The sequence below is a fragment of the Pestalotiopsis fici genome (genome assembly GCF_000516985.1).
Source record: "Pestalotiopsis fici W106-1 unplaced genomic scaffold PFICI_Scf_2, whole genome shotgun sequence".
Taxonomy (NCBI): Eukaryota; Fungi; Ascomycota; class Sordariomycetes; order Amphisphaeriales; family Sporocadaceae; genus Pestalotiopsis; species Pestalotiopsis fici.
In genome coordinates, this window is record NW_006917092.1 from 454,427 (window position 1) to 480,119 (window position 25,693).

General features: G+C 50.1%; 14 protein-coding genes across 14 annotated transcripts; 5 read left to right on the plus strand and 9 right to left on the minus strand.

Annotated features, from left to right (window-relative positions):
• Window positions 1–733: 733 nt before the first annotated feature.
• PFICI_02291 (uncharacterized protein) lies at window positions 734–1,411 on the minus strand (the record flags this gene model as incomplete). The annotated part of the gene is made up of 4 exons (XM_007830872.1): window positions 734–787; window positions 843–872; window positions 1,048–1,277; window positions 1,309–1,411. The coding sequence occupies 4 exons, from the start codon at window positions 1,409–1,411 to the stop codon at window positions 734–736; spliced, it is 417 nt and encodes a 138-aa protein (XP_007829063.1).
• Window positions 1,412–2,140: 729 nt separating this feature from the next.
• PFICI_02292 (uncharacterized protein) lies at window positions 2,141–2,527 on the minus strand (the record flags this gene model as incomplete). Its single annotated transcript, XM_007830873.1, has 1 exon — window positions 2,141–2,527. The coding sequence occupies one exon, from the start codon at window positions 2,525–2,527 to the stop codon at window positions 2,141–2,143; it is 387 nt and encodes a 128-aa protein (XP_007829064.1).
• Window positions 2,528–3,609: 1,082 nt separating this feature from the next.
• PFICI_02293 (uncharacterized protein) lies at window positions 3,610–4,323 on the plus strand (the record flags this gene model as incomplete). Its single annotated transcript, XM_007830874.1, has 3 exons — window positions 3,610–3,652; window positions 3,726–4,232; window positions 4,280–4,323. 3 exons carry the CDS (start codon window positions 3,610–3,612, stop codon window positions 4,321–4,323), a joined length of 594 nt encoding a protein of 197 aa, XP_007829065.1.
• A 782-nt stretch (window positions 4,324–5,105) lies between these two features.
• On the plus strand, window positions 5,106–5,741 carry PFICI_02294 (uncharacterized protein; the record flags this gene model as incomplete). Its single annotated transcript, XM_007830875.1, has 1 exon — window positions 5,106–5,741. The coding sequence occupies one exon, from the start codon at window positions 5,106–5,108 to the stop codon at window positions 5,739–5,741; it is 636 nt and encodes a 211-aa protein (XP_007829066.1).
• A 738-nt stretch (window positions 5,742–6,479) lies between these two features.
• PFICI_02295 (uncharacterized protein) lies at window positions 6,480–7,448 on the plus strand (the record flags this gene model as incomplete). Its single annotated transcript, XM_007830876.1, has 1 exon — window positions 6,480–7,448. One exon carries the CDS (start codon window positions 6,480–6,482, stop codon window positions 7,446–7,448), a length of 969 nt encoding a protein of 322 aa, XP_007829067.1.
• A 399-nt stretch (window positions 7,449–7,847) lies between these two features.
• On the plus strand, window positions 7,848–8,222 carry PFICI_02296 (uncharacterized protein; the record flags this gene model as incomplete). The annotated part of the gene is made up of 1 exon (XM_007830877.1): window positions 7,848–8,222. One exon carries the CDS (start codon window positions 7,848–7,850, stop codon window positions 8,220–8,222), a length of 375 nt encoding a protein of 124 aa, XP_007829068.1.
• Window positions 8,223–8,534: 312 nt separating this feature from the next.
• Window positions 8,535–10,284, minus strand: PFICI_02297 (uncharacterized protein; the record flags this gene model as incomplete). Its single annotated transcript, XM_007830878.1, has 3 exons — window positions 8,535–9,439; window positions 9,511–9,793; window positions 9,898–10,284. 3 exons carry the CDS (start codon window positions 10,282–10,284, stop codon window positions 8,535–8,537), a joined length of 1,575 nt encoding a protein of 524 aa, XP_007829069.1.
• Window positions 10,285–11,792: 1,508 nt separating this feature from the next.
• Window positions 11,793–13,252, minus strand: PFICI_02298 (uncharacterized protein; the record flags this gene model as incomplete). Its single annotated transcript, XM_007830879.1, has 3 exons — window positions 11,793–12,523; window positions 12,590–13,004; window positions 13,064–13,252. The coding sequence occupies 3 exons, from the start codon at window positions 13,250–13,252 to the stop codon at window positions 11,793–11,795; spliced, it is 1,335 nt and encodes a 444-aa protein (XP_007829070.1).
• A 2,443-nt stretch (window positions 13,253–15,695) lies between these two features.
• Window positions 15,696–16,446, minus strand: PFICI_02299 (uncharacterized protein; the record flags this gene model as incomplete). The annotated part of the gene is made up of 3 exons (XM_007830880.1): window positions 15,696–15,900; window positions 16,110–16,277; window positions 16,352–16,446. The coding sequence occupies 3 exons, from the start codon at window positions 16,444–16,446 to the stop codon at window positions 15,696–15,698; spliced, it is 468 nt and encodes a 155-aa protein (XP_007829071.1).
• A 723-nt stretch (window positions 16,447–17,169) lies between these two features.
• PFICI_02300 (uncharacterized protein) lies at window positions 17,170–17,514 on the minus strand (the record flags this gene model as incomplete). Its single annotated transcript, XM_007830881.1, has 2 exons — window positions 17,170–17,418; window positions 17,476–17,514. 2 exons carry the CDS (start codon window positions 17,512–17,514, stop codon window positions 17,170–17,172), a joined length of 288 nt encoding a protein of 95 aa, XP_007829072.1.
• A 40-nt stretch (window positions 17,515–17,554) lies between these two features.
• PFICI_02301 (uncharacterized protein) lies at window positions 17,555–17,866 on the minus strand (the record flags this gene model as incomplete). The annotated part of the gene is made up of 1 exon (XM_007830882.1): window positions 17,555–17,866. The coding sequence occupies one exon, from the start codon at window positions 17,864–17,866 to the stop codon at window positions 17,555–17,557; it is 312 nt and encodes a 103-aa protein (XP_007829073.1).
• A 54-nt stretch (window positions 17,867–17,920) lies between these two features.
• PFICI_02302 (uncharacterized protein) lies at window positions 17,921–18,493 on the minus strand (the record flags this gene model as incomplete). Its single annotated transcript, XM_007830883.1, has 1 exon — window positions 17,921–18,493. The coding sequence occupies one exon, from the start codon at window positions 18,491–18,493 to the stop codon at window positions 17,921–17,923; it is 573 nt and encodes a 190-aa protein (XP_007829074.1).
• A 1,381-nt stretch (window positions 18,494–19,874) lies between these two features.
• On the minus strand, window positions 19,875–22,372 carry PFICI_02303 (uncharacterized protein; the record flags this gene model as incomplete). Its single annotated transcript, XM_007830884.1, has 2 exons — window positions 19,875–20,962; window positions 21,031–22,372. The coding sequence occupies 2 exons, from the start codon at window positions 22,370–22,372 to the stop codon at window positions 19,875–19,877; spliced, it is 2,430 nt and encodes an 809-aa protein (XP_007829075.1).
• Window positions 22,373–23,212: 840 nt separating this feature from the next.
• On the plus strand, window positions 23,213–25,352 carry PFICI_02304 (uncharacterized protein; the record flags this gene model as incomplete). The annotated part of the gene is made up of 3 exons (XM_007830885.1): window positions 23,213–23,484; window positions 23,554–23,789; window positions 23,845–25,352. 3 exons carry the CDS (start codon window positions 23,213–23,215, stop codon window positions 25,350–25,352), a joined length of 2,016 nt encoding a protein of 671 aa, XP_007829076.1.
• Window positions 25,353–25,693: the final 341 nt, after the last annotated feature.

Here is a 25,693-nt window from a genome sequence, read left to right on the forward strand (position 1 = left end):
GAAACGGCCAACTCGTGATCGCCTTGGACGTGGAGTCACTAGCACTCTATGGGCCTTGGACGATCACTGCCTTATCTAAGCTGGGTATACTGCTTCTTTTCTTGCATATGTCTTCTGCAAGTGCTTTCTGCCCATGTATGCGTTGGCACGGCATACCACGGTTTGCAGATGGCAACAAGGTTTACGACACGCGATCGGAAGCCCATCTATGCAGCGGCTGTATAGATTGACATGGTCCGGCATCAAATATGGTACACGTGAGTCGATCCGCGCTCGCCACTACTTTCACTTTTTTCTCTCTCTCCGCTGAAAAGTCAAGTTCCCGTGCAAATCTACAGCCCTAGGCTTTCAGTGTTGAGTAAATGAATTTACCATAGATGACAAGCTGAATGGCAGTACTATATTCCGCGCCTTTGGAAGATGATGCCGTACTCTGTCATTGTACATGAATAAATATCAACTTGTGCAGAACCTCCACGTGAATAGCCTGGTTTCTTGCGACTGGATCGGGACAGAAGTTTCACACCGGCCCCATATCTAGATCGAAGAAAGGTATTCTTGTTTGCTTTGACAGCCAGTCATCAGCCCGACTACCTGGTTTTCCAACACAGTGTATCTTGTAGCCGAGCGAGGGGTGCACCCAGGCACATCTTTGTATTACCGCGGGCTGTTGTAGAAGGTAATAGTCTGTCAGGTTGTCTGTAGACTAGGATAAGAGGTCCAGGATGATGTGCTACAGTGCCTCGGGGGCCTGGCACTGCGCCAGGTCAACCGTATAAGACAGTGGCTAATGCACCTGAGTACATAAAGACAGCGAGGCTTGCATGTGTACATCGACTAACCGCCTCGATAGTTTTGCAATACAGATCACACTGCGGAACAGTGCATGATCTGAGCCTACCCTGCCTACCTCCTTACACAGAGATCGCTGCGCAGTATCCACTTATATCCATCCAATACTTCCCGCCCCTCATGCTTCACAAGACGCATCTGGTTAGCTTATCGCCATGCAGAGCGGGATGTATGAAAAAAAAAATCAAGACATACCAGGAGACAGTCGTCACCATGCTTGTGAAGCAGCAACATTCCAGTCTCAAGCTCGACTTCAATCGCCTCCTTGCCCACCTTTCGATCATGAGGGTAAAAGACCGTTTGGCCTCCTAGACAACCCTCGGCGGCTGATGTCAGGTAGAGCAATAGTGTCCATGTCGTCCGTGTACTGACAGCCTCTGGTCTATCAATAGTGGCGGGGAGGGTCACATCGTTGAAGTCGTCGTCTGGTCTCAGTTCTTAGCTGGTCTGTTGTACAGAGTCTTGGTTCGTGCGGCGTCATTGGGAAACATGCAGAAGCGCCGACATTGTATAGTAGAGATCCGGGAAAGGCTTCACCCGAGTCACGACACCGAAACATCGGCCCAACAACTCAGGTTGAATTTCCCCGGTAAAGGTGATCGAGGTGGCTGCGGCTGAAGATGCACACGAGTTGCTACTTTGGCTAGGTTCATGTAGATCAAAGGGATGAGGCAAGGAAAGCCTTGAATCACTTACAGTGCGCATCGAAAAATTGGCCTTTTGAATATCGATCTGCAGAGCCGAGACATGTTAGTACTGCTTGTTGCGTTGAACCAATGCCATTTTCTGTTGCCAACGCCGCTGCATTGATGTGTCTGGTTCACGAGGGCCGCAACGCTAGGCTGGTGATGATACGCAATCAAAGGCTGCAGGGCAACCGGAAAAGCATATCAGGGGTTCTGTACGTACACTATAGCGTTCAGTATTAGTAATGATTGTACAGTCTCAGTGAAGCTCAGACGGCCGAGCTCGTCATTTGATGCACTCAGATCAAGGCCAGCGGATGGGCAATAGAACAAGCAAGCAGGACAGAAGGCTTACAACGCGTATGTTGGGATTTACTGGGTGCCCGGAATCAAGTTAGCCAATTGGGTCCATCATCCACAACAGAAAGTTCCTCATTGACCATTTTCGGCCTCGTGCAGCATTTAAGAAGGCAACATGATGTGATGTGTTCAAAAACCAATTACTCACAGCCTACGACGGCACCACCCCTATATCAACAGTCAGCAAAAGCAACGAGGCGGGTGGTCTCCGCGACAGGGAGTTCCTTGACTGGACAGGATGCTCACCAAAGGTTAGTCAAGGTCTCATCTTGCACCAAGTCCTTGAGACCAGTCTCCATCCACAGACGCTGGGCAAAAGCGAAATCATTTATCTGAAATCTGTCATTCACTCGCACGGCTTCCCCGCGTTTGGGACGGCCTGGGGTAGTCGTCAAGGGAAGAGTCTGGAGAAAGGCGACATAGTCTCGACAGAGAGACTTTGGAAAGAAGTTACGGGCCACGAGGATCTTGTCCTCGAATGCCGGCACCGGTGGCTCCAGAGTCAAATGAGCAACAGGCAGTGGGGGTTTGAAGACGGGCCAATTGGGCAGCGAGACTGACTTTTCGATGGTTTCTGCGCCTTTCTGCACAATGGACTTGGGCTGCTTTGGGGCCTTGCTTTTACCCATGTTTGCCTGCCTCGTTGAAACCTGAGCCGGCCGGAAACCCGGAATATGGGAGCTGAGAAGAGGTTGAGGTTGGGAATTCCAGGATTGGAACAGAGCTGCTTTGAGATAGGGCCGCTAGATGGCTTGGCGTAATGGGGCCCGGTCTTCTGGTAGGTGCACTAGGGACACAGGTAGGGGGATTGTTAGCGAGCCAGCCCCCAAATAGCCCCAAGTATATGCACTGTTATCGCCTCTGGGACCAAACATCACATACCTCTCTCTGTACTCTGTAGTTACATGGCCCTCAAATGTTATTACCTAGACGCCTCACAGATGTCATTTTAGGTTTCACTGCATCTTTTTCTTCTTCATATTATTGGATATTGTCACCTGCTCCGTGGCTTTCTGTATGCATTGTACTTTGGCCACACTTATCTAAGAATATTAGTCAGTCAGGCCATTGTCATCCATGTTCATGTGGCCATCCGAGACTCTGGGGTACCCGTAACAAACAAAGTAAGCAGCCATTGAGAGTGTTTAATCTGTAGCGAATCCGCTTAAGTTGACCTGTCAAAACGAGCTACAGACATTCATGCAGTGCTCACTCTATGTACTTCACCGGCCCGCCCTGCCCCCTCAAATGCTACTGGATTCGTTTTGTACCTAATCTTCCTGCCGCTTTCGCAAATCTCCACGAGCGGTGTGTGCCTGCAAAGCGATTTATGAGCTGCCATTCGTCAAGGATCATCTATTCAGCTCTCGGGCTGTTCCAAGCACTCGGGACGAGAGGTCGCGAACAGTGCGGCGGAGAGATCCAATACCTTGGGCAAGAAGGGGGTAGCAAAGGCCGGAAATGCATTTTCTTTTTCTCATATATGCTTACTTCTCAATAGACAAAATGCCAGCTGTTATCATACGGAACGTCTGTTGCGTTATGCCCACCTTGGATTGAGGTCAGACATTCCCCGGGTAGAGATGCACCAAATTATAACAGTCTTGATATATGAGGAAGTCTGTGCTATATATACTTCAGGCCTGAGCTTTCCCTCCGCCTCCAAGCCTGAAAATATTGTAACAGCATAGAAATCTGACAATAAAATACGATGAGCAAATTAGCCACTTGGATCAAAGATGGTGACAGGGCTCGTAAGTTCGATTTGTTGTTGTGGTACAAATAGAGAAGGCTACCATAAAAGTGTTTGCTAATAAATAGGTACAGTGATTCGCTTGAACAAGGCAATCGCCAGGAACAATGACGACCCAGAATCAGAACTCTCGCATGTTGAATTTCCGCTACCAGGAGTAATGGAGGTCCAAAGCATTCTCAAGTATCGAAAACAACAACGTGACAAGCTGCGAGGTCATAGCCTAGCCGAACACCGCCGCCGTTTCCTTCTCAACTTTGATAAAAACATCCACCAAGCATGCATATTGTTGAACCAGCAAAAGCTGGATGGAACAATTGCCGACTTGTTGCAACCATTGGAGAACATCCGGGCCGCCTTGAAAGATCTTTGCGTTGTAGAGGCCAGTGACGATGCAGAAGCAGTGACCGAGCCGGAGTTACCACGGGAGCTCCTCAGGGAGAATGTTGATTGCAACCCACGGCAAGTATGGCTCATGATCAAGCTTGGCTACACCAGAATTTGTCTCGAAATCCAGATACATATTCTCAAGCATATATATCCAGATCAAATCGACTTTTGGGCTGAGGCGGAAGAGGACTGTAAGTGAACCCCACAGCCGACTCTCACCTGTAATATTTGTGAGCAGTAGTTGCCATGTATTTGAACACTGAAGAGCCTGCGGAATGGTAGTCCTGAATCACTTTATAAATGGTGAAGCAAGATCACTGACTTGTTCCTGCAGTACATAGACCACAATGGCCCACCCAGTTTTCTTTGGACACTCGAGAATCCATGAAGCTACAGTCTCGGGTATGTCCTGAGATGTTGTCACGACAACTCGCAGACAAGAATATGAGGCGGTTATGGCGTGAACAGTTGCCTCAACCGATTCGGAACTTTTATGATATAGACCTTGCCCCTGATAAATCTACGACCTCTGCCCAGTCATCACCTCGATCATTGGACACTGAAAGCAACAGTTCAGGTGGAGGGTTTTCGCGATCCAAGAGAAGAAGAGTCTATTAGCATGTGATGGAACAGACTGCTCTCAAGTCATGATATTGGATGTTTGTCTGGAATACAAATCCGAGTCGTGTACAAATGATTGACATTATATTGATTAAAAAGTCACCACGACCTACTACAAGATGCAAGTATGGGGGCTATAATGCAAGTAAAAGTACAGTAGTATCGCTATTGGAGCTTAGTTGGCGCTATCCGATCGACCCAGAGTGGCGCGATGGTTTTTAGTCTACCCCAGATTTTCCAGGTTGGGCGGGTCTAGCTCCACCTCCATAGCTTCTTCCTTTCTACACTACAGAAATAACTTTCCTTCAGGGTCGCGACCACCTGTGCCAGCTCGTATGTGAGCGTTTCCCTCCTTTGAAATCAACAAGTATCAAGCTTTCTAAACCCCGGAAAACTCCGACTCGAAGACTGCGATCACGACAATGTGGTCTTTTGGCACCACCATGACAATTGCAAATGATGATCACGACCGGCGGCAGGCCAAGGCGCCATCATCCTCCCCAGCTACGACTCCAGAGCCCCCCTCTCGCGACAATGCACCGTTTGTTAGCACTCGACCAGACACGCGATCGCCCATATTATCACAAAGATCACTCAGCCAGCTAGGCTTCTTCGCCGCCGGGGCGGGTTTCCTATCTCTTTCGGTTCTCATTACGCGACGCGCCATTCTTCGCAAGCACTTGACCGCGATACCCTTATTCTTTGAACAGAGCAACAAGCCAGCCAGCAAACTAAGCGGGGATGGAGGCTTGGTAGCTGTTGAAGCGTTGGGGCTTGCGACACTCAACACTATGGGATTCGGTATCATGGCGACAGGTGGCTTGTCCTGGGCTTTTGACCTCTCGAGCGTGGAAGAACTACGCGCGGCGGCTAGGAAACAGATCGTGGGAGAGGCCGGGGACATTGATGAGGCCGCTGAACGCGAGGTGGCCGAATACTTCTCCAACCTTCTGAGCGGTGGTGACAACAAGGAAGGCAAGCCCTCGGTCACGGAAGCAGTTGGCAATCTCCTACGGCTGAAGGATCAAAAAGGCGACCAGCAGCCAAGCACAAAACCCCCTACATCAAAGGATAGCTGAAGGGCCTACTTTGGATAAAGGATTGGAAAATCAGAGAGGGCGCATTTACAGCCCATGGTCAGCCTCAAGAACGGCTGAAGTTGTTGATTTCATTACAGCTATCTGACGATGGCCCAAAATATGTTGATGATCTCCGCAGCAACTGTGGAAAGCTCAGCAAAGATGAGGCCAGATACAGCATGACTCAGAGACCTCTACAGCTATGCTGAAATGTCCACCGCGGCGGTGATGGCCTGCCGGTCACATAAAGAAGAGTTGAAAGTCGTGTTCAGAGACGCCCGACCAGGCGACGCGTGCATACTTGTACAAAATCGATTAGAGAATCGCACAATCTCCCATAATAATTACCATACGAGGAACTGCTAGACACCGAAAATTCGCAGCGGTCTCGGGTTTGGCCGTCTTATTTCCGGGCATGGGTACCATGCTTGAGGATACAGAAAAAGCAATACAAAATCGGCACGATTCACTACGTGGCGCAATTCATAGTCAAGCCCTTGGAACTTGTGAATGCTTGGAATTCCCACTGTGTTTGGTCGTGCTCATTTCAAATCCCGAATATCACAGTCATGCTAATAGTATCTAGGGTCTGTGCAGTTTTGTCAAGAATGTCTGTCATTTCTACCAACATTGTATTATCATCAGCTGTCACAAAAGATTTTGGGCATTTCAGTTTCTTTTCACGTTTCCGAGTTTATTTTGATTCTTGACTCTAGGATCTTCTGTGAATTGGGCATCATGGCCAACTTTCGTATTCCAGCATGGAAATACAATTATGTGCGCGAGGTTTGCAGTGATGGAAGCCTCAAAACGCAAGAAATCCAGATTCCATACATTAGCCTTGAGAATGCAAAGCCGCCAATCATTGCCCGATACCTTGAGCAGAAGAATGCGGCTTACGAAGTTTTCCTCATCAGAGATTTGTCAACTATAGTCGACGATCTAGGCCGATCGCCCACTCCGGCCGAAGCCCACGGTGCGATTGTCGGACCCAACGAACAATCTTTTCGCCCGGTATGGGTCTTTGAGGATGGGGGAGATATCAACCTGGAACCGCCCTATTACGTCGATGTTTTTGATCTCAATGACTATGATCAACTCAAGGTCAAGGCGTCTACAATCTGTTGGGTACCTCACTTGGAAGATTCAAGTGGAAATCTCATTACTCTGCTCAAGGGCTTTCCAAAACCCACCAAGTCAAAGACTTTGGGGGTCCGTGTTCTCATTCAAGAGCCTGGTAATCCTGAAGCCACCAAGCTGGCCTGGAAGCCGGTGACTGAACTCAGAGGCCATTGCCGTGAGCTTGACTCGAATACAAAGAGAATTCTTTTCGAAGATCAGCTCGCCGCTCTACGGGCGTGGCTGGCGCAGCTGGCACCTCCAGAACCTACAGTTGTTGACCCAGTAGCCCCAGTGGAAGAGATCCGTACTATTCTGCAGGAGAACATGGACTCTCTGAGATGGTCGTCCATGAGGCGCCTGCCCACCCCGGATGCATCTGAAGATCCGCCTTCTGGTGATGATGCGTATTCTGACTGGACTGACGTGGACCGTAGCAACACCCCCATGAGTAACAAATCCGACGAGGAAATGGTAGAAGAGCTATCAGATGATGAGGCCTTGGCGCCACGGAGTAATGTATGTTCCTCGCCCAGAATTCATACTCCCACCACGGCTATTGTGATGGTACCTAATACACTAGTCTAGCCATGGTGTTGTTGCAAGTATGCAAGGTTGGGTCCAACATTGTCTAATCACGGGAAACCCGAACACCGTCATGGGAGTAATGAAGAATGTGCTCTGGGTTCTGATCATGACCAGCACGTAAGCAAGTTCTGGTGTCATTTCTCCCCTTCTCTGGGTTGTCTCATGAGCAAACATTGGCCCAGAATGGTGCTGCAAGAGAGCGGACTCGGATAAACTGATCAAAAGAGCTGCTTCAAACTCATTCATCCGCCCCAAAAAGGTAATTGCTAACACACGTCATTGAAGTGCATCTTTGCCGACGCGTATCCAAGAAACTGCGTAATTCCCGAAGTCGAAAGTGAAGACGGGGATGTACCAAGTCATACCCACTGCCTACCCCAGATCGCCGCCGATTATCACATGATTGATATCAATATTGCGCTCCATGGCTCCGACCAGGAGAACGAAGCATGGAACGGGGAACATGCACAAGAGGAACGAGCTCGTTTGCAAACCTCGCCCCTGACGCACTCCCCAGGCCAGGGTTTAGGTCATCCCCAAGATGCCAATGTCCCCAGCAGCCCGGCGTTGGTTCCCGATAACATCACTGCGTCAACTGAACCCCTCGAGATGGAGAGCTCTGTCGCGAGCAGTGATTTCATGGACATTGACAACATAGCAGATATGTCCGACGTGCTCTTCGACCCTAGTGTTCCATCGAGTGGACATGATATTCGGATTAATCTTGATATATACAGTCCACCACGGCCTGCAGAAGACAGTTATTGGCAATGAAGCAGGAGATACTTCTCTCGCGCTTTCTGAAAGCAAGTCTATGCATTTTTACTTGTATGTTACAAGATCACACCGTACTCAAAAAGAAAATAAAAAAAGGGTTTCTGAGCATGATTGCCCATATCAAAGTGTACATGAAACAGATAGCTGGCGGCGCTTTGGCAGCGATGCTAGATGAAAATCCCAATATATCATGAAAGATTTCGCGAAACAGGCTAATATCAGTTCAAGAAGATGCCCCCAACGCCTACCATATGCAGTTTCCTACTTGGTTGTTTTCCATGTGCTCTTGTTCCTGTCAGACCCACCAATCTACGAGATTGCATCATCGACTCTTTGCATATCTTGCCCTTCCGCCCTCAGCTTCATCCTGGCTTCGATGCCGGCGGCCTCTTCAAAACTGCCCCTCCGCCCCCAATTCCGTGGTTGCCGCTTCAAGAAGGCGCCGACGGAGCCCAGGTAGCCCTCGTGCCGGAGAAAGTAGGCCTGCTTGGCGCCTTTGCTCCAAAACTTGATTGCGTAGCTCAGGGTGTTCATGGTCTGCGGGTGCCCACGGATGAAGGAGCCTCCAAAGTATATGTGCGACAGGTTGTGGATCTGCGACTGCAGGTAGGCGATCTGGCCGATGTTGTTGGATACGGCGTAGAGGAGCGACCTCGAGACGTCGGCCGCCGAGAAGCGGGCCTTGACTGATGACGTTGCCGCCGCGGCCGACGATGAGGGGGCGTCGTCGCCGTTGTTTTGCTGTTGTTGTTGCGAGGAACGCCGGTGGTGGTGGTCATCGTCGCCGTTGGACAGGCCGCCGCTGTCCTCGGCTTCCGATTCGGCTTCGCGCTTCATCTTGAATACTTTGCCAAAGGATGAAGCAATGGTGGTGCTCTTGAGGCCAATCTTGCCATAGTCGGTGCCGTAAATGTCGCCTACGAGCATATCCACCTTTGCATTGTCCCCTTGAGCGGCCATTTCTAGCATCTCGTCAAATGACTCGGCTGGTGTGAGTAATGATAGCAGGCCCCAGAGTGTGCCTCCCCCAAGCGAAGTGCCCCCGACTCTTTCGTATGTCCTCGGCCCGGAAACCTTGAGCATGCTTACGCCAGAGCCAATGTTTACCAGCATGTAGGGGTATATGTTCTCTTCTGGCTCCTTAAAGTGCATTGGGTCGGTTTCGGAATAGGTAAAGACCTCGCGTGGTATCTCGGTTATGAAGAAGTCGAGGCCTGGATTTGCAACATGTTAGCAGCTGAATTTGCTAGACTTGAACAACACCAGACTCGGGGCGACACCGTACCAATGATTAGACACTCCATCTCGTCCTCGCGCACCACATCTACACCGAGCCTTTCCCTGATCTTCTCGTAGAACTTGTATGCGCCCCCACCGGTGGCCATGACACACAAATCTCCGGACCGCGACCCATTGAGGGCCAATTGCTTGTCTTGGAGGTGTTTCATAAACTCGATGCAGTCGTCGATACGGTCCGTCTCAAAGTTCATAAAGTTGAGACGGCCACCGGGTTCTCTCGAGTGCGCTTCGCGGGAAAAGTATACGAGCTTGGCCAACGAGCCTCCGATCTACGGCGCGCAACAGCGGGTTAGCAAAGGGAATTCGTGCTGCGTACAATAAACGGCCTGCATAACAGGCGCACATGAGCACATGTTGGGTAGTAGAAACGTACATCCACAGCTATATGACTGACCACGGCCGTGTGGTTCGGCAAGCGAATGTCCTTGGTCTCGTGAGCGGTACTGCCGGCGGGCGCAGCGGCGCCGTTGCTGGTCGGGGACCCCTCGGGAGTGTCTACTATGAAGGCGCCCTTGACATTGATGCGCACTGAGCCGGGTCGAACAATGGTGCTGTCTATTTCGGCAGTGTTGGTCTCTGTTCGGGCGCGCGGTCGCATGATCCTCTCCTCGCCAGGGATACCATCTTGCGGTTGCGCATCTGGCCCGCTTATTGTCGGTGCTGCTGCTGCGGCTTCTGTTGTTGCTGTGGCCGTTGTCGCTGCCGGACTAGACGTCGCGACTTCAATGTGCTCGACCTGGGAGTCTTCCTTGTCCGGCATCGCGGGGTAGATTTTGGTGCTGACTGAACAGACAACTATATACGTCGTCGCTCTGATGTTTTTTTTTATGGAGGGGTAATAATGTTCGCAGGCCCTGGGAATATTATTGCCTCGGAGCTAAGGTAAGGGTTCTTCGCTTTTTTTCGGGGTGCCTGTGGATGTGATTGTCTTGTCGCGTGGGTGGGATTGGATGGGATTTATTATGGATGGCTGTAGAGGGCCAACGTCGTCCTGGTCTATGGAGACATGAAGCAAACAAAAGTAAAGAAGTATCGGAGAAAAGTTATTTACCCTGGCCTTTATTACTGAGGATCCGACGTCAGATTTCCTCAAAGTAAGATCGGAACCCGAACTCAACAAAAAAGATAAAAAAGCGTGAGACCCCGAAGTGTTCCCAGTCCTTACACTCACATGGTTGATTTGCGTGCAGTAATATGACTGAAAGTGGACACCCGGGTATGAGTAGCTACAGGCAGTGGGTGAGGGCACAGGGAGGAACAGGGGACCTCCAGAACTCAATCATTGTTGCCCATGTGCCCTCTGTTGAACAGTGGACACCCGACTGAACCCCTCTGCTGGAAACGCGGCACGGCAATCAGATTTAGTACTGTAGGGGCCCAGGAAGACCCAGGGGTAATTGAGTTTCTTGGAGTTGAGCGCTGCCTACACACTTGAAGTGCCCAGGGAAACCACCTAAGCTTTTATCGATAGGCGGATGTCACAGTCACATCCCCGTCCCTTACCCCATCCATTCGACCGAGGTCCCTCCCTATTAGCGGAACCTGGGGACGGGATTCACAATCAGCTGCTCTATTTTCACTTTTATAGCGCCTTACAAGTTGCACTGAGATGAGGTCAAATGCTTTACGGTCGATCCTTGTACTTCCTATTGCCAGGTCTAGCTGTCTTTTCAATCAAAATAGCAACCAGCGGGACACAATGTTGCTTAATCAGACCCATGACTAGATCCCTCCATGTAATCTTCTGCCGGGGTAAGCATGCAATGTAGTACTCTCGGTAGTCTGTAGGCCTCTATCAACTTCCCTGACGAACCACAATTTCTAGCAAACATTAATGTTGGTGTGGGCTGCTGCGGCTCAACTACCAATAATGAGAATGATGACCGATGATCGTACCAGTTATATGCAACGTTCCATGAATAGATAGTGATAAAGATATTGTGGAAGATATATTACAAATAGATATAGTATTTACATATGGGGTTTTAATAATAAAAAAAATGATGTACAAGAAAAAGTGGCAGGGCGGCTCTCTCTCGAGCACAGTAGTATGGTATCAATCAAATGAAACAAATTCATCCCCAGCGCCCACCCATCATAATCCGAGAACACAAAAGGCCGACGACAATCCCTTTACCCCGTCGATTTCCCCAAGAAAAACCAGCGTACAAATGAAACGCCTAGAAAATGAATGAGTGACAATTGCACTTTTATATCTCCAGCGAGTGACCAAGGCAGCCTCTTCCTTGGGCAAGGCCACGACAACACTTAAAACAAGTGTCCGCCAGGTACGGCAACAAAAATGGCCGTAAGAATGGCACTCAGAACCAGAGCACTGCCCATGGCCTGGACAAAAATGGTGTCCTGAATCGACCGCAGCGCCGGCTCCTGGATCCAGAGCTCTCGATCAAAGACTTTGCGAACCACGTTGCGCTTCTCGTACCGGACCACCCACGGCTCGTCCTCGTAGCTGTTGGAGCTACCCAGGGAGTCGAAGCTGCCCTTGGGAAGCGAGTGTTCGTCGTGGTGGTGATCGTCCTCCCCGGCGAATAGCTCCCACGGCCGAATGTGTCGGTGGTGCAGTCCGTGGAGCACCACGCACATGCCCTTGTACGCCGCAATCAGCGTCGCGATGCCCAGGACCCAGCCAATGGCGAACAGGGCCCGGTAGCCCCGGCCCGCGCGGCTCAGGGTGAGCACAATGGCGCCCGCGGTCGCGAGCAGTATGGTGCCGACGCCGAGGCCGCGCGCGAAAAAGACGCGCGCCGGGTTGCCGTTGCAGATGGACCAGCGCACAAAGTTGGGGTGCGCCTGCTTGCGGAGCGTGTTCTCGGTCGTCCTGGCAATGAGGCGAAAGGCTGACGGGTGCGTCGTGTATGCCAGGGCGTGCATCGTCACCTTGTGCTCGTGGTTGGACAGGTTGAGCTGGCGAGGCGCGTCGGCGGCCAGGTACGTGGCAATGACTCTGTCGACCTCGGCTCTGAAGGGCTGGATTGTGACTGTATCTGCGGTCAGAGACTAGGTTTTCCTCTTTTGGCTCGCATTCCATTTCGTCGGATACTTACAAGGTTGCTTTGCGCCCACTGCCGCGAATGTGTCGTGCGCCTGTGATCGGTACGTTGGCGCATGTGAGCTAGAGTAGAGGGTCGACTGGTCGTCACTGCCAGGCGTTCGCGGTGGAGTGTGGAAGGGGTCTCTGCCTTCTGGTATCGTCTCGCCCCCTTGTCCCTCAAAGTCGGTTCCCTTGAAGAGCTCCGCCGCCAGAGGGTCCGTCTTTCTCTTCTCGGCAGCATCCTTCTTAATCTTGGCCAGCGTCTCTTCCGCCATGGCCTGAGTCCATTCTGGTGCCAGTGGTTTGTCAGAAGTGTGCGCCTCGTCAAAGCGCTTGACGTAGTCCCTGTACCACAGGAAGAATTGTAAGTTCTCCGCCGAGTGCTCAATATAGATGAGATAATTCATGAAATCTCGGATAGTCATTGGCTGGGACATTCATTAGTATGGAGATTTGAATAGCATTGTACATGATCTTCAATACTCACAGGACAAGTACCACCACTGATGATTTTATCAAAAGTCAAAGCCTCTGGCACGCCGGCCGAGGCACCAGACTCTTCTGAATCGAGAGATGCATTCTCATTCTCCGAGTGATTATCGCTGCTGACACTCCGCCTATTTTTCTCCTGGTCGACGTGCTGGGGTCGTCGGTAAGTCAGTGGCAGAAGACCCATTGTGTAAAGCTCGGTTGTGTATATAGGTAGACGAGGAACTAGAGAAAGACGAAGAGTGAAAATGCCCGGCTATAGGTTTCAACGCAGGACCGGGGTATCGATCTTTTTGTAATAGAAATATTACAGAGCACAAGAAACGAGCGAGTATAGCAGTTGGGGATCCGGAAACGATGGACAAAACTCTGATCAACCAAGACCGTTGGCCAGAACTGAGATTTGGGCGTGATATAAAGTTTAGTGTTTGGAGTTTTGCTTGCGCACAGAGGATGGGGAAAGCCCTTGGGTCTAGGCCAAAGTACCGAAGCCACTGCAAGGGAGGGGGGAGAGGGTGTGGTCTATAACAGATGGGAAGTGAACAGTGACGAGATTCCAGAGGGTGGCGACCGGTGGGCTGGGCAGCTTGGTATTCTTGCACTCACAAGCTCTTCGACTTCTACCTGTCAGCTCCACCTGGCTACAGCCCATACATTTCTAATACTATGGATCTACGTGATATGTGACAAGCGCCTGTTCGACCAGCGCCATACCCGATTTATTCGTTATGGCTCCCAGGCGAGCCCAGGAAGGGAGAATGAGCTACACAGGACCTGAGTCAATCGTCACATATCAAGCCTAGCTGAAAATCAGGCTGCAAATCGGTTCCTGGATTGACCTGATCCGGCCAGGTTGTATTCAATGAGCAATTGGCTGGAAGCTCTCGTGAGTGAAAGTGAACCAGGGTTCCGGGACCCTCTATCGAAGATCCTGAAGGTTTACTAACTAGGACTGGCGTGAGCTGTAGGTCGGTGTCGTCTGCCAATAAGAAAGGCATAGCCGGACCTATCCGCCGTCACTAGGGACTAGCTCGGACCGAGTAGTTGGTCCAACCTTGTAGAGAGTCTTTAGGAAACAGTTGGGAAGGCCCAGAATTCGTGGCAAAACCAGAGTTCACCGGAACTTGTTAAACTGATTCTGGCAGACCTGTGCCGATCAATGAACTCGAGATCCTTTTTGCGGTGGCCACGGAAATTCCGCCGGGCTGAAGGTTTTTATAGGGGGACTTTAGACTCAATTCCATGTATTCCTGCACTCTGGAGAGTTGACTTTTGGTATGCAGTAAACCACTGTACACCTGAACTTTGCCTATATTTGAAAAGTGCCTACATACATGTATACAGTTGCAAGTCTCGTTCCACGAATCTACGTATCGCCCATTTCTCTTTCCATGTGATCCGCTCCAATTATCCTCCAAGTATGCTGTGAAGATCATCCGCTGCGGGCAACGCGGCCAGTGGGGACCTATAGCACGATGATCTCGGAGATACCAAAACCCCCTAGCTATATAGATCTGAACCGCCGTGGGCATGGTGAAGCTTGGATATCCCATGTAATATTCTACGTCCTCAGCTTGGAGTCAACATGAAGATCATTTTGTTGTAATTGCTGTCCCTATATATTGACCAGTCAGTAAAAAGTCGGATGCGCGTACCCGTGGCTCATTCATAGCTCAGCTCTAGGCTGATCAACTAATATCAAGCGGCGCTACGCCACGCAAGCAACCACTGGACCGGACCTGTTCTTGTTTTTCCTCCTTCTCCGCGCCCAAGCATTCAAGTCTCCCTTTTCCCTCTTGACAAGAAATCGTATTTTTTTCCTGGTTGCCTGCCAGCGTGCCTTCAGTGCCGGATGGCGTTCTCCCCGCAGTGGACGGAATAAAAATTCTTCAGGCTTGCTCCTTGCTCATCAACGCCTCCGGCTCAAGGCTACCGGAGATGCTGACTGCTTTTGGCAATGGCTCCAGTTCCTTACAAAACGTCGTCGGCAATTTATCGAAACGGTGGAAGTATTTATCGATAGTCTTGTGTTCTGTTCTTCTTCCATATTTAGGCGACGGTACAGCTCTAGAAAAGAAATTAGCTGTCATACATGAAAGTGTGCAGAAAAAAAAAAGACACAAGAGGCAGCCAATGGTGAATCTGTTGAGAAATCCAATGACCAGAAATTAAAGAGCGATTCGGATTGTGACAGTTGACTGTTATAATATTATTATTCGGTACCGAAAAGCCCATGCGTTGATCAAGGTCTCAGGGGTTGCGATTTGCGAACCTTGTCGATCACCGGTTCCTGAGCCGGATCGACGAGCTGTCAAAGCGGAAGCCCATGCGGAATGTTGGTGTCACCTTTGTGCCCCGGGTCAGTGTGTCTGCGGCCCGCGGGCACTTGAAAGTTGTTGGCGTCATTGGCATTACTCGTCTGTGTAGCCTGAGCGTTGCCGTAAGTGCCGTGAAAGGAAAGCATTCATTCCACGTCTGGTGCAAGTAATCATCCGTTTTCTCAAAATATGTCAATTAATAGTTCGGACAAATAGTCTATACACCATGAACACGTGAGTCAGAATCATCTCTTTGAGGAACCCTCTACCTTTTTCTCCTTCTTCTCCGCGGTCTAGAAGACTAGGATTGCCCTACCAGTGCTTCTCGGAGATATCGACCGCATTGACATCGACACCATCCTTGAACCACCTCTCGTCGTTGCTGATCTTGACATCGTTGCCGCTCATCTGCCTCTTCCTCATGAGGCCATTGTCTGCAAAGGTCCAGTCTTCCAGGCCGTACGTTCTCCACCACTGGCCGGTCGCATCAAACCATTCGTACCAGAACTGAACCGCGCTAGAGTACATGGTCGTTAGTCATCAAATCGGTGTGTCACGGGGCGTTGCAAAGACATTTCTATCCGCTATAAACACCAATGCAGTAAATAGAGAATGCATGAAATGCGTAGCAAACAGATGGGAGCTGCATTCGTCTAGTAAGGTCTAGCAAAAGCCAGTATCCGTGTCGATGGTTGGGAAGATGTAGTGATTAGAGGCTTGACTCACATCTTGTTGCCATCAAAGGCGAACAACTCCTTCCTGAGCCTGTAGCCGTCTTCCTTTTTCCACTTCTTGGTCAGAAATTCGGCAATGGAGTCACGCCCAGTGAAGAACTGGTCACGGTTCCGCCAGATGCTGTCCTCGGTGTAGGCCAGCTTGACTTTGTGTGGGTCTCTGCCATGGGCGGTCGTCAGATGTATGCTACAGTACAAGTTCGACTCCAAAGGGATCAGTTGGGAAATACTTACTTGGTATTCCACGCATCCTGCGCCGCCTTGACCTTGATCTTGGCCGTCTCTGCCGTGAACGGCGGGTACGGAGGTCGGCCTTGCACTCCAGACATAATGACGGAGTAGCCCGATAACTTTAAATTTTGTGGGTTAGATAGGGTCGATATTTTATTCTTCGAGTCAGATCTGAGGAATCGGTTTACTTGTTTCCAAAAGCAAACAGGAGGCAGTGTACGGAGAACTATTGTTTTATACAGAAGCTGCACCGATGGTAACAAGTAAACATTGTTCTATTTCCTTCGAGGTGAAGGCGGCATAATTAGATCGGATGGTGTGGGCCCATCAAATCCCGAATCGGAGCACACATCTGGAGTCATCTCGGCATCCCGCTTTTCGGCCGACGTGGCACAGTTACCATTATTGAAGTCGTTATGCCTCCGGGATTTGAACCGTAATATGCGTTTAATAATCTCGATACTGGATTAGCCAAGGAGCACGAAACTTTTAATACAAAACGAAGCTCTCCACTTTACAGTTCAAGACACTGTTTAACTCCCCTCCCCGGCGGGTGCCGTCCCTCCAGCCAAGCCACCAGCGAACGTGACAGTGGGCAGTAACTGAAATTGATTCGCAGACATATCAGTTCAGCGTACTTTTATCCCGCGGCGTATATGACCATGCATACCCGCCTGTTTTTCTTCCAATATGCGTGCAAACCCCGTTTTGATTAATGCTTCCTGCGTCATCTCACGACCACAAATGCCGTTGTCTCCTCGCGCTATTTGGTGGGACTATATTTAGCAATCCGATAGTAACATATCCCCTCAGATTACCATTTATAATTGCCGACGGAAGTGCGACGCCATTTTGACCAGCGAGTTTGCATCGCTAATTGCTAACTCAGAAACTACTTCTATCAAGCCTTCATTCCCCTGACCCTTGTTATAGATCCCGACAATCTTCAAACCACAGCTCTCGATAAGCGCGTGCCACTCACGCTCGGTGCGCTCTCGGGCTGCAAGCTGGGCCATCATGAACATATCCAAAGCCACATGCTGCCAGGCGGCACCTTCATCTTCAACAATCTGTCATGCTCACATTAGTAATCTGCCACTAAAGAGCACGGGAGAAAGGAGACATACACAATCGTTGATCAGAATCTTGGAGTAGCCGGGTTCCATGGCGTCTTTGACATGCCTCAGAATGGTACGACATTGCTCCTCAGGCCAATCGTGGAGTACATATCGCATGAAATAAGCGGGCGCCCTTCAACGGCTGCGGTGTGAAAAAGTCATGTTCCTGCAGCTCGATCCGCGGGCCGTTGCCAGACTCCTTCCCAACGCCCAATGACTGGGCCACATTGATGACGTCGGGGATCTCTTGCAGGACCAGTCGTCCAGAGTATTCGGGAACGGCGGCCTGGAAGTCCTGCAAAATCTGTCCGGTGCCGCCTCCAAGATCCACCAAGGCCGATGCGTCGCCGTCCGGGGCGCCCTTCAAGCCATGCACCAGGTGTTCTCGCACGGGATACATGTCAATCCAGCTTGGCCGATGTATGCGAAGAGCGTGTACATATTTGTGGAAGGCCTAGAAGTTGTCCGGGCGGTCGCTGAGCCAGGCGAAGGCCGAACCACACTTGTTTGCGTATTGAAATGGTCCGTCGAGAGCGTTTTCGGGGGTTTGAAATTTTGTGTTTCGTAAGTATTCGGGCATCCGAGAGAAGGACAGCTGGGTGATATCGAAGCTTTCACCGCCAAACAAATCAGCCGCCATGTGCAAATCAGGAGTAAAAACGATGGCATACCAATGAATAATGCCGCCGACGTATTCGGGCTTTGATAGGAGTCTGGTCACGTCGTTGGGAACATAGAGACCGGGTCCTTGTTCGTCGAGCATATCCATTGATACACAGGCACGAGCAATCCGCTTGACCAGTGTCGAGGAAGCCCCTACTGCGGCCGCGAAATCTTCGTCCGTCTTTGGCCTACCATTGTCCTGCACGGCAGTTTCAAAGAGTTTCAAATCCACGGCAACTCGCAGAGCAGCGGTTCTGGTGGGCTGGAAGCACACTTCTATAAGTTTGGTCCCTTTCCGTTGATCAAAGGATATGCAAGCCACAATCGCTGTCTGGGACGCGGTGTTGGACGAGTCAGAAGCCATAATCGAGAAGTAAGTGAAGAGAATAGATAAACAGGCTGAGATGGGGAGCGCTGGTGCTAAGCAGACCAGACACCTGACTATATGCAGGTTGGTTGTTGGTTTATCTGTTGCACATGTCTCAAAAGGTAATTACATATAGTCAATCGAATGGTAAGGCTGGGATTCCCCGCCAGGCAAACAAACAATTGATGACCCCCGTCAGATTAACATCAGACTGTCTTATTTTACCACGACAGACAGTGTCCGGGAAAACTGCTAGGGGAGTGAACGAGGTAGAGACGGGCGTGGATTTTACCTATCTCCTACCTTCTGTGAAGAGGAGTGATTCGGGAATGCAGAGTACGCTGTGGTCAACTAAGTCTAGTCATGACATCCTATCCTCCAGCGCCATATTCAGACTGCACCCTCCTGAAGAGGTAGCTTGATGACGACTTCTGTGTGGCCGTTATTAGTGACCAGGTGCAGTGGTGTAACACCACGTTTAGTGGCGATATTCAAGCACCTTCCTCGAGAAGCAATCTGACAGCTTCTGTATAACCATACTTGAAACTTATATGAGTGGCAACATTCGAGTTTCCTTAGAGACAGGCTCAGCTGCCTTTTGCAGGAGCAGATAGATATCTCCAAAGCTTACATCAGCGTTGCTGAGTGGCTTGAGTCCGAGAGCCTTTTTGGCATACTGAATAGCTGCAGTGAGACATTCGAATGCCCTTGTTCTACTGTATTTATCCCAGTATACCGTCGCAAGATCTATAAGATACTCTGCCCGATAAGTATGGTCATCTGATGTAAGATCAACGACCTCGTGGTACAGCTGGAGGGCTTTTTCAATGCCCTCTGTCTCCTCTGCCAACCGATTTCTCCATCTATATGCCCAACCGAGGGTGTAAGCTTGCCAAACTCGATCAGAGCAAACATCAGCTGTGTCTTTTGGCCTAAAGTTAATAAATTCTAATCAGAACGAGTCGGAGTTGCACCTCACCAATCAAAACGCCGTGATGTCTTCTCAATCCTGTCGGATGAACTACAGGCCGGGATTGATATCGATGGAATTCAGCTTTCTACACCACACTTTTTCTGACCCCAAGGTCCACACAGCAAGCCTCCTGTAGCCGCTGAGCCACACTCCTTTATGAGCCTGGATGTCGTCATACATGACTAGGTTAGCTCAGATGATTATGGGGCGCGAAGCACCTGCTAGGACAATGTCGGTAATAATGGAAGAGTGCACGGCGGGTCAACTCAGTGTTTATAAAGAACAGGAAGAACTTTCGCTTTCATTGTGGGAACATATGTATCAACAAAGGGCCTGATATATTTGCGACGCCGCATCCATCCCCCGGTCTGGGCCTGAACAGCAGCTCTTCATCTCCACTAGCATCTATTGGCTGTGAGACGGCTTCTTGTATGGAAGCTCACTTATCAAGTCCTCTCCCATCTTTATTATGGTACTTGCGCTAGCCGTAGTGACTGTTGTGGTGCTCGTTCCTGAGTAATCATTCAGCAGCTGATCAAAGCCCCGTTTCCGAGGATTTTCAGAGTCGGCGCTTGACTCCAATGAAGATAGCTGCCTTGATCCCTGCAAGTTGGTTTCGATATTAGTCTTGGCCTCGGCCAGCATTGCCTTCTGGCCCTCTGGGTCGAATTCGCGCGCAAATCGTTTCAAGGTACTCATCTCACTCTCTGGCACGGAACGATGGATAGTTTCGAGGGCCTTGTCAAAGTGTACCAGCTTCAGCACGCGCTTGGCATCTCTCTTTTCTCCATCATCAGTCTCGCGAAACTCTTCCTCGCTCAGCTGAGCCGCCTCGATGCAGAGAGAACGAAGATCAGAGCCCGTGTATTGGGACGTACGGTCCGCGATGACCTTGAGATCGGCATCACTACCAATCTGCTCCTCACGAAGTATGATTGACAAGATTCTGTGTCTGGAATCTCGTGACGGGAAGCCGAGATAGAACTTGAAAGGAACACGGCGGAGGACTGCGTGATCCAGGCACTCAGGATGATTGGTGGCCAGTATGAGAAACGGTTGCTTGTTTCCCCGTGCCAGCCCGTCTATTTCCTGCAGAAATTGGTTGATCTTGTCATGATCCCAGCTGTAGTTTGATGCTCTACGAGAGGCGAGCAGCCCGTCAGCCTCATCGATGAAAATTATGCTTGGAAAGAGCATCTTGCCCAGGTTAAAGAGTGCTTTGATCGCTTTTTCGGTTTCGCCAACATATTTATCTGTGACATCAGCGGCCGAGATGCAGATCATGGAAGCTCCGCTTTCTGTAGCCAGAACTCGGGCCAGGTGTGTCTTTCCAGTGCCAGGAGGACCATAGAGCAGCATCCCACCAATACGGCTGTCCTTGAGGAGTCCATGAGAACCTGGCGAGCGTCCTGTTTTGAAGTCGGTCACCCTTGCTACTCTCCTTTTGATATTTGTTGCTAGATCGATGCTATTCCATGTCTCTAACGCTCCATCTATGGGTATGTTAGTAGAACACTTCGACACCGGATCATCCACTAAATCATGTTTGATTGCAACTCACCAGGTCTGACGATGTGGTTCAACAATTTTCTCTCTCCAATAAAGTGATTATCGTCTTGCATGACCTTACTTATCACTTCTCTAACATGCTTTGGCGCTTTCTCCCAACCCTTCATCTCATCTTGTGACTGCCACTGCTTGAGCATTGCTTCCCAGGTTTCAAACTCAACAATAGCTTGTTCAATGCGATGAGGTTCGCTGCAATCCCCAACCATTTGGGCTATTCTTTGAACTCGAAAATTGTCGAACTGCTTCTCCCCTAGGATTTTCAGAGCTCTCACATTCGAAAAATCCAATGAAAGATACGGATGACGGAGTTTGGTGATAAGCTGCGCAGGATACAGCGACCCGATCGCCTTACTTAACAGGCAAATGTTCACCCTCTGGAAGTAAGACATTCGATCTCTGTCCAACAGTTGTCGTTGAGACTCCGAGTACAAGGGCACGAGGGAGATGGCCCATGGTGATGGGATGACACCAGACTTGAGTACATAATCGAGCCTAGATACTTCTCCATCGGGAATCTGCATTTCCGGTTCCTTAGAGCGACAATCGGTGCAATCACAGGGCTTCTGCGTATCGGACCCAATCATGAGAACGCGGCCACCATCTATGTCGATTAGTTTGATGGCATGCTGCAGGGCTTTGCCAATCTTTCTGTATAGAGGAGCTTTGGAGAAGGCGAGGACCTTTGGGACGTGGACAACGAGAGGTCGATTCTCGTCAGAAGCAGTAAGCTCTTTTCCAGAATGGCCATTTAGACTCGCCCGCTTCTTTGCTGGCCCCAGTAGTAGGTCCGCAAAGGGAAACTGAGGGCGGTCATTTGTCTGGGTGTTGTCGCCCCAGAAGTATTCTAGATAATCAATAGACTCCGGGGGCTTTGTGCCTTGCTCAGGGGTTTCAGCGCGATAGAAATTGGCAGCCAGTGCTTTGATATCCTCGAGGTTCAGTCGCACCAGGTCCGCTCCAATGTCGTTGGCGAAGTGCTCAACAACGGCTTCGAGGAATTCATGCCCGCCAGCATTGTGTAATGGAAATACGAGCTGCAGAAAATCCAACCCGAAGTGTGATCGTGCCTCACTTGTGCCGTAAACAAGACTCTGAATACTCTCGTACATGATACTTGGCAGCATATATTTGTGCTCCTGGTAATCAGTAGAGACAGATTCGGCGATACCGAGCTCGTGCTCGCTGACGAGCGATAGAGTTTTGTCGCTGACCTCGCCCACGATCCTGACGCAGTGGTCGATGAACCACTCTGGGGTTGTTGGAACAAGAGAAGCATTGCGATGAGTACCACGAATGTTCGTCAAAGCAATTCGAGCAGATCGGCGAGGACCCATGGTGTTTGAGTCACAGGAAGGAGGCCAAAGAAACTAAAGTGTAGTAGATATTACGTTTTCTTCAGACCAAGATATCAAACTGAAAGCCGCCTCACGTCCATGATTCAACCAGGAGGAATGGCCAGAAGAGACACGGCGCGTGGTGCGCAATAATAGTGCCCCAAGGTAGGGCGGAGCCTTGTAGGTCTGCCGCGGCTCGTTCAAGTTGAAGAAAGGCAACAGGGTCAGTCAGCCCAGTCAGCCCTGCATGTCATCCATATCCATGCCAAGGCTGAAAGAAATCCAGTAGAGATGCGAGAAGAGAGTGCCTTGCCAATGCCCAACGATACATCAGGCTTCGTATTGGCCACTTGCGCTTCCAGAACTTGCTGCCTACATAAGGCTCCCATCATAAGGCAAAGTGCAAAAGTTTGCCTTACAGTGGTTCGCGTCCGCCGTCTCCAAACTTCCTACCAGCACTCACAAAGGTTCCAAGGAGTGCACTGGCTCATAGGACGTTCGCAAAGGCTCTCCCTTTTTTGAACACTGCTCTGCACATACACCAGACAGCTCATTCCCCCCCTTATTCTTCGAAAACGGTTTAAATGCGTATCTATCCTCTCGATTGTAGCCTTCTAGAAGACGACCTCCTGTTGCAATTCGATTTGTGCCCTCAACTTGCCACATTGAAAGTAGACGTTACTGATAAGATATTGTTGACTCTAATTGCCTATCAACCTGCCCAGAGGTTCAAACAAGACCACTCTCATGTCTCATCACCACAATACAGATCCTTGTCTTCTATCCCGGGGCCCCGCCCCGTGGAGCGAGCATGACATGACCTCCCTCTCCTGGGGAAGCATGCGCCCAGACGTCAGTCTTCATACATACCATTCCTCTATTACAGAGCCAAATGCAGGCAACGCGACTGTCTCTCAGAACGTCCCGACGGCGGTAAACCACGACGATCATCCAGAACTTGCTGAAAGTGGCGGAACTGACAAAAATCAACCGAAACGCATCCGCCGACAAGAATGGGACAAGCACCGAAAGACCATACATGAACGCTACCCCCTGATGACATTGCCAGAACTGAAAGACTTCATGGAGCATGAGCACAATTTCAGCGCAAGGTAGGAACTGCTCTGCATACGTTTCCAAGGAACGCACCTGTTTTCTAACTCAAAGACGTTTGTCTGTAGTACACAGCAGTGGAAAAAGAAGTTGGCCGAATGGAGACTCTCAAAGAATCTGACGAAGCGGATGACACAATTCATCAGGAAAAAAGGCCGCGAAAGATTACTTGCGAACAAGAAGACGGCCTTCCGTCTCGGTGGGCAGGAAGTACCAATTGACAAAATCAAACGTCACATTCAAACCGAGCGCGCTCACAATGGGACCCTGGTTCCTGACGATGCACCTAAGTCTACCTCAACCAGTATGATAATTTCCAACGTGCACATGGTCATCATTGTTTTCTTACAATAATGTAGGCGCGCCGACCGGGCTCTCATATTACACGCAGCAGACCAATCGGAGTGAGAGCGATCCAGTTTCCATCTCAAGAGCCGGTTCGCCAGCTGGTTTGCCAGTCGATTCGCCAGCCGCTGATACTCCAGGCATCAGCGATACCCCTCAAGGCTCCCTGAGAATGGCCTTCTGGTCAGGGAACGGCAAAGACCTAGACGGGTTGCTGGCTGACTCGCAGCTGGCAATTGATCTCACTAAGAAGGGAGATTATAAAGCCGCCAAGCCCCTCTTCCTGGAGAGTATTGATGGACTCACATTTCTGCTGTCACCCTGTCACCACGAAACTCTTAGGGTCCTCGAAGAGTTCGTGAAAGCAGCCATGTCGAACCGCGACGATCACTCTGCGACGGAACGAATGCACAAATCCTACCAGGAACACAAGCAGAAGTTTGGAATGGAACACCCAAAGACTTGGCAAAGCCTAGCTCATCTAGGAAAACTGTACCGTCGACAGACGCTCACCGGACAGGCGTCTCACATGCTCTTTAACGCCAGAAATGGTCTACTGGAGGCAACGTCTGCCAACCCAGAATACAGCTTCAATGCTACGCACTGGATTTCGAGTGAACTCGTCGAAATTGAGCTTGAAATTGGCAACTTGGAAGGTGCCGAGGAAGAATCATTGCGACACATCAGACTAGCTGAGAGTCTCGGTGCTGCCTATGAACGTGAGGCCGCTTTGCTGAAACATAACCTTGCGCATCTGTACCATAGGGCAGATATGAAAGATGTCGAACATGCGCCTCTACATAGCCGCCGAGCAAGAATCGAAGATCTATTGCTGGATCTTATATCATCGAACAAGCGAAAGGTCATAGGTTTTGAGAAGGCGTACTTGTGCTCTTGGGAGCAACTGCGCTATCTTTATACATCGACAGGCCAAATAAGCAAACTGGAGTCTTTCCTCATACGAATCGAAGACTTCCTTGAGACATTTAATCCACGCGATAGCGGTGTGCTGGGAAAGTGGATGGAGCTCACCAAGGGCATTGTCGATTCGTACACACTGTTAGAGCAGCCGGAAAAGGCGTCTGAATGGCTCCAACGACGGCAAGACCATATCGAACGATCTGCCTTTTATGGCGCGCAGTCTGCCGCGGCGCTGTCGAACATGATGCATTTTGCATCTGCATATCTCCAAAACAAGGAGCGCGACAAGGCTATCAGCTGGCTTGAAAAGGCACAGAGCCTGGCCAAGGATATTCTTCATCCGGAACATACTTTTCATTCTCATGTGTCCCGAGCCATCAGCGATGGGGTCCTGGATGGATCGCTATGTTTAATATGCCTGGTTAATCCAGGCTCTGAAAGGTCAGCTAGGCGGCCGGGAGAGGCACTAGAGGACCTATTTGAACGGTGGCTTCACGAGAGAGGCCACGCCAGGACCATCGATGCAGAGGCTCAGACCAGGGTCGACCGACCACGTGACTCACAGTTAGAGGTTCCGGTCTACACCATTGACGACGATTGATTAGATCTGCAGAACAGCTGTAATTGCTTGAAATTGATACAATAAATTGACTTTTCTTGGCTTGATCTACACAATTGCAGACTTCGAGCTTTACTTTGACTTGCAAAGAATTGTTATCATCGATGAATAACTTGTGGCTGGTGGCAGAATAATGAGACTAAGTTTAAACCAGGATCGCGAGAATATCAGTGAACAAAAGCTCAACCGGCGTGCTTGTCGCTAGCAATCAAATAAATGTGATTATGCGTGAATGTTGAGCTTTTGTGGAATGCGGAATCTGGTTTTTTTTTTTTTTTCCCTCCCTTCCTTTGGCGCCGGGGCGGGGAGCTTGCGATTCCAGC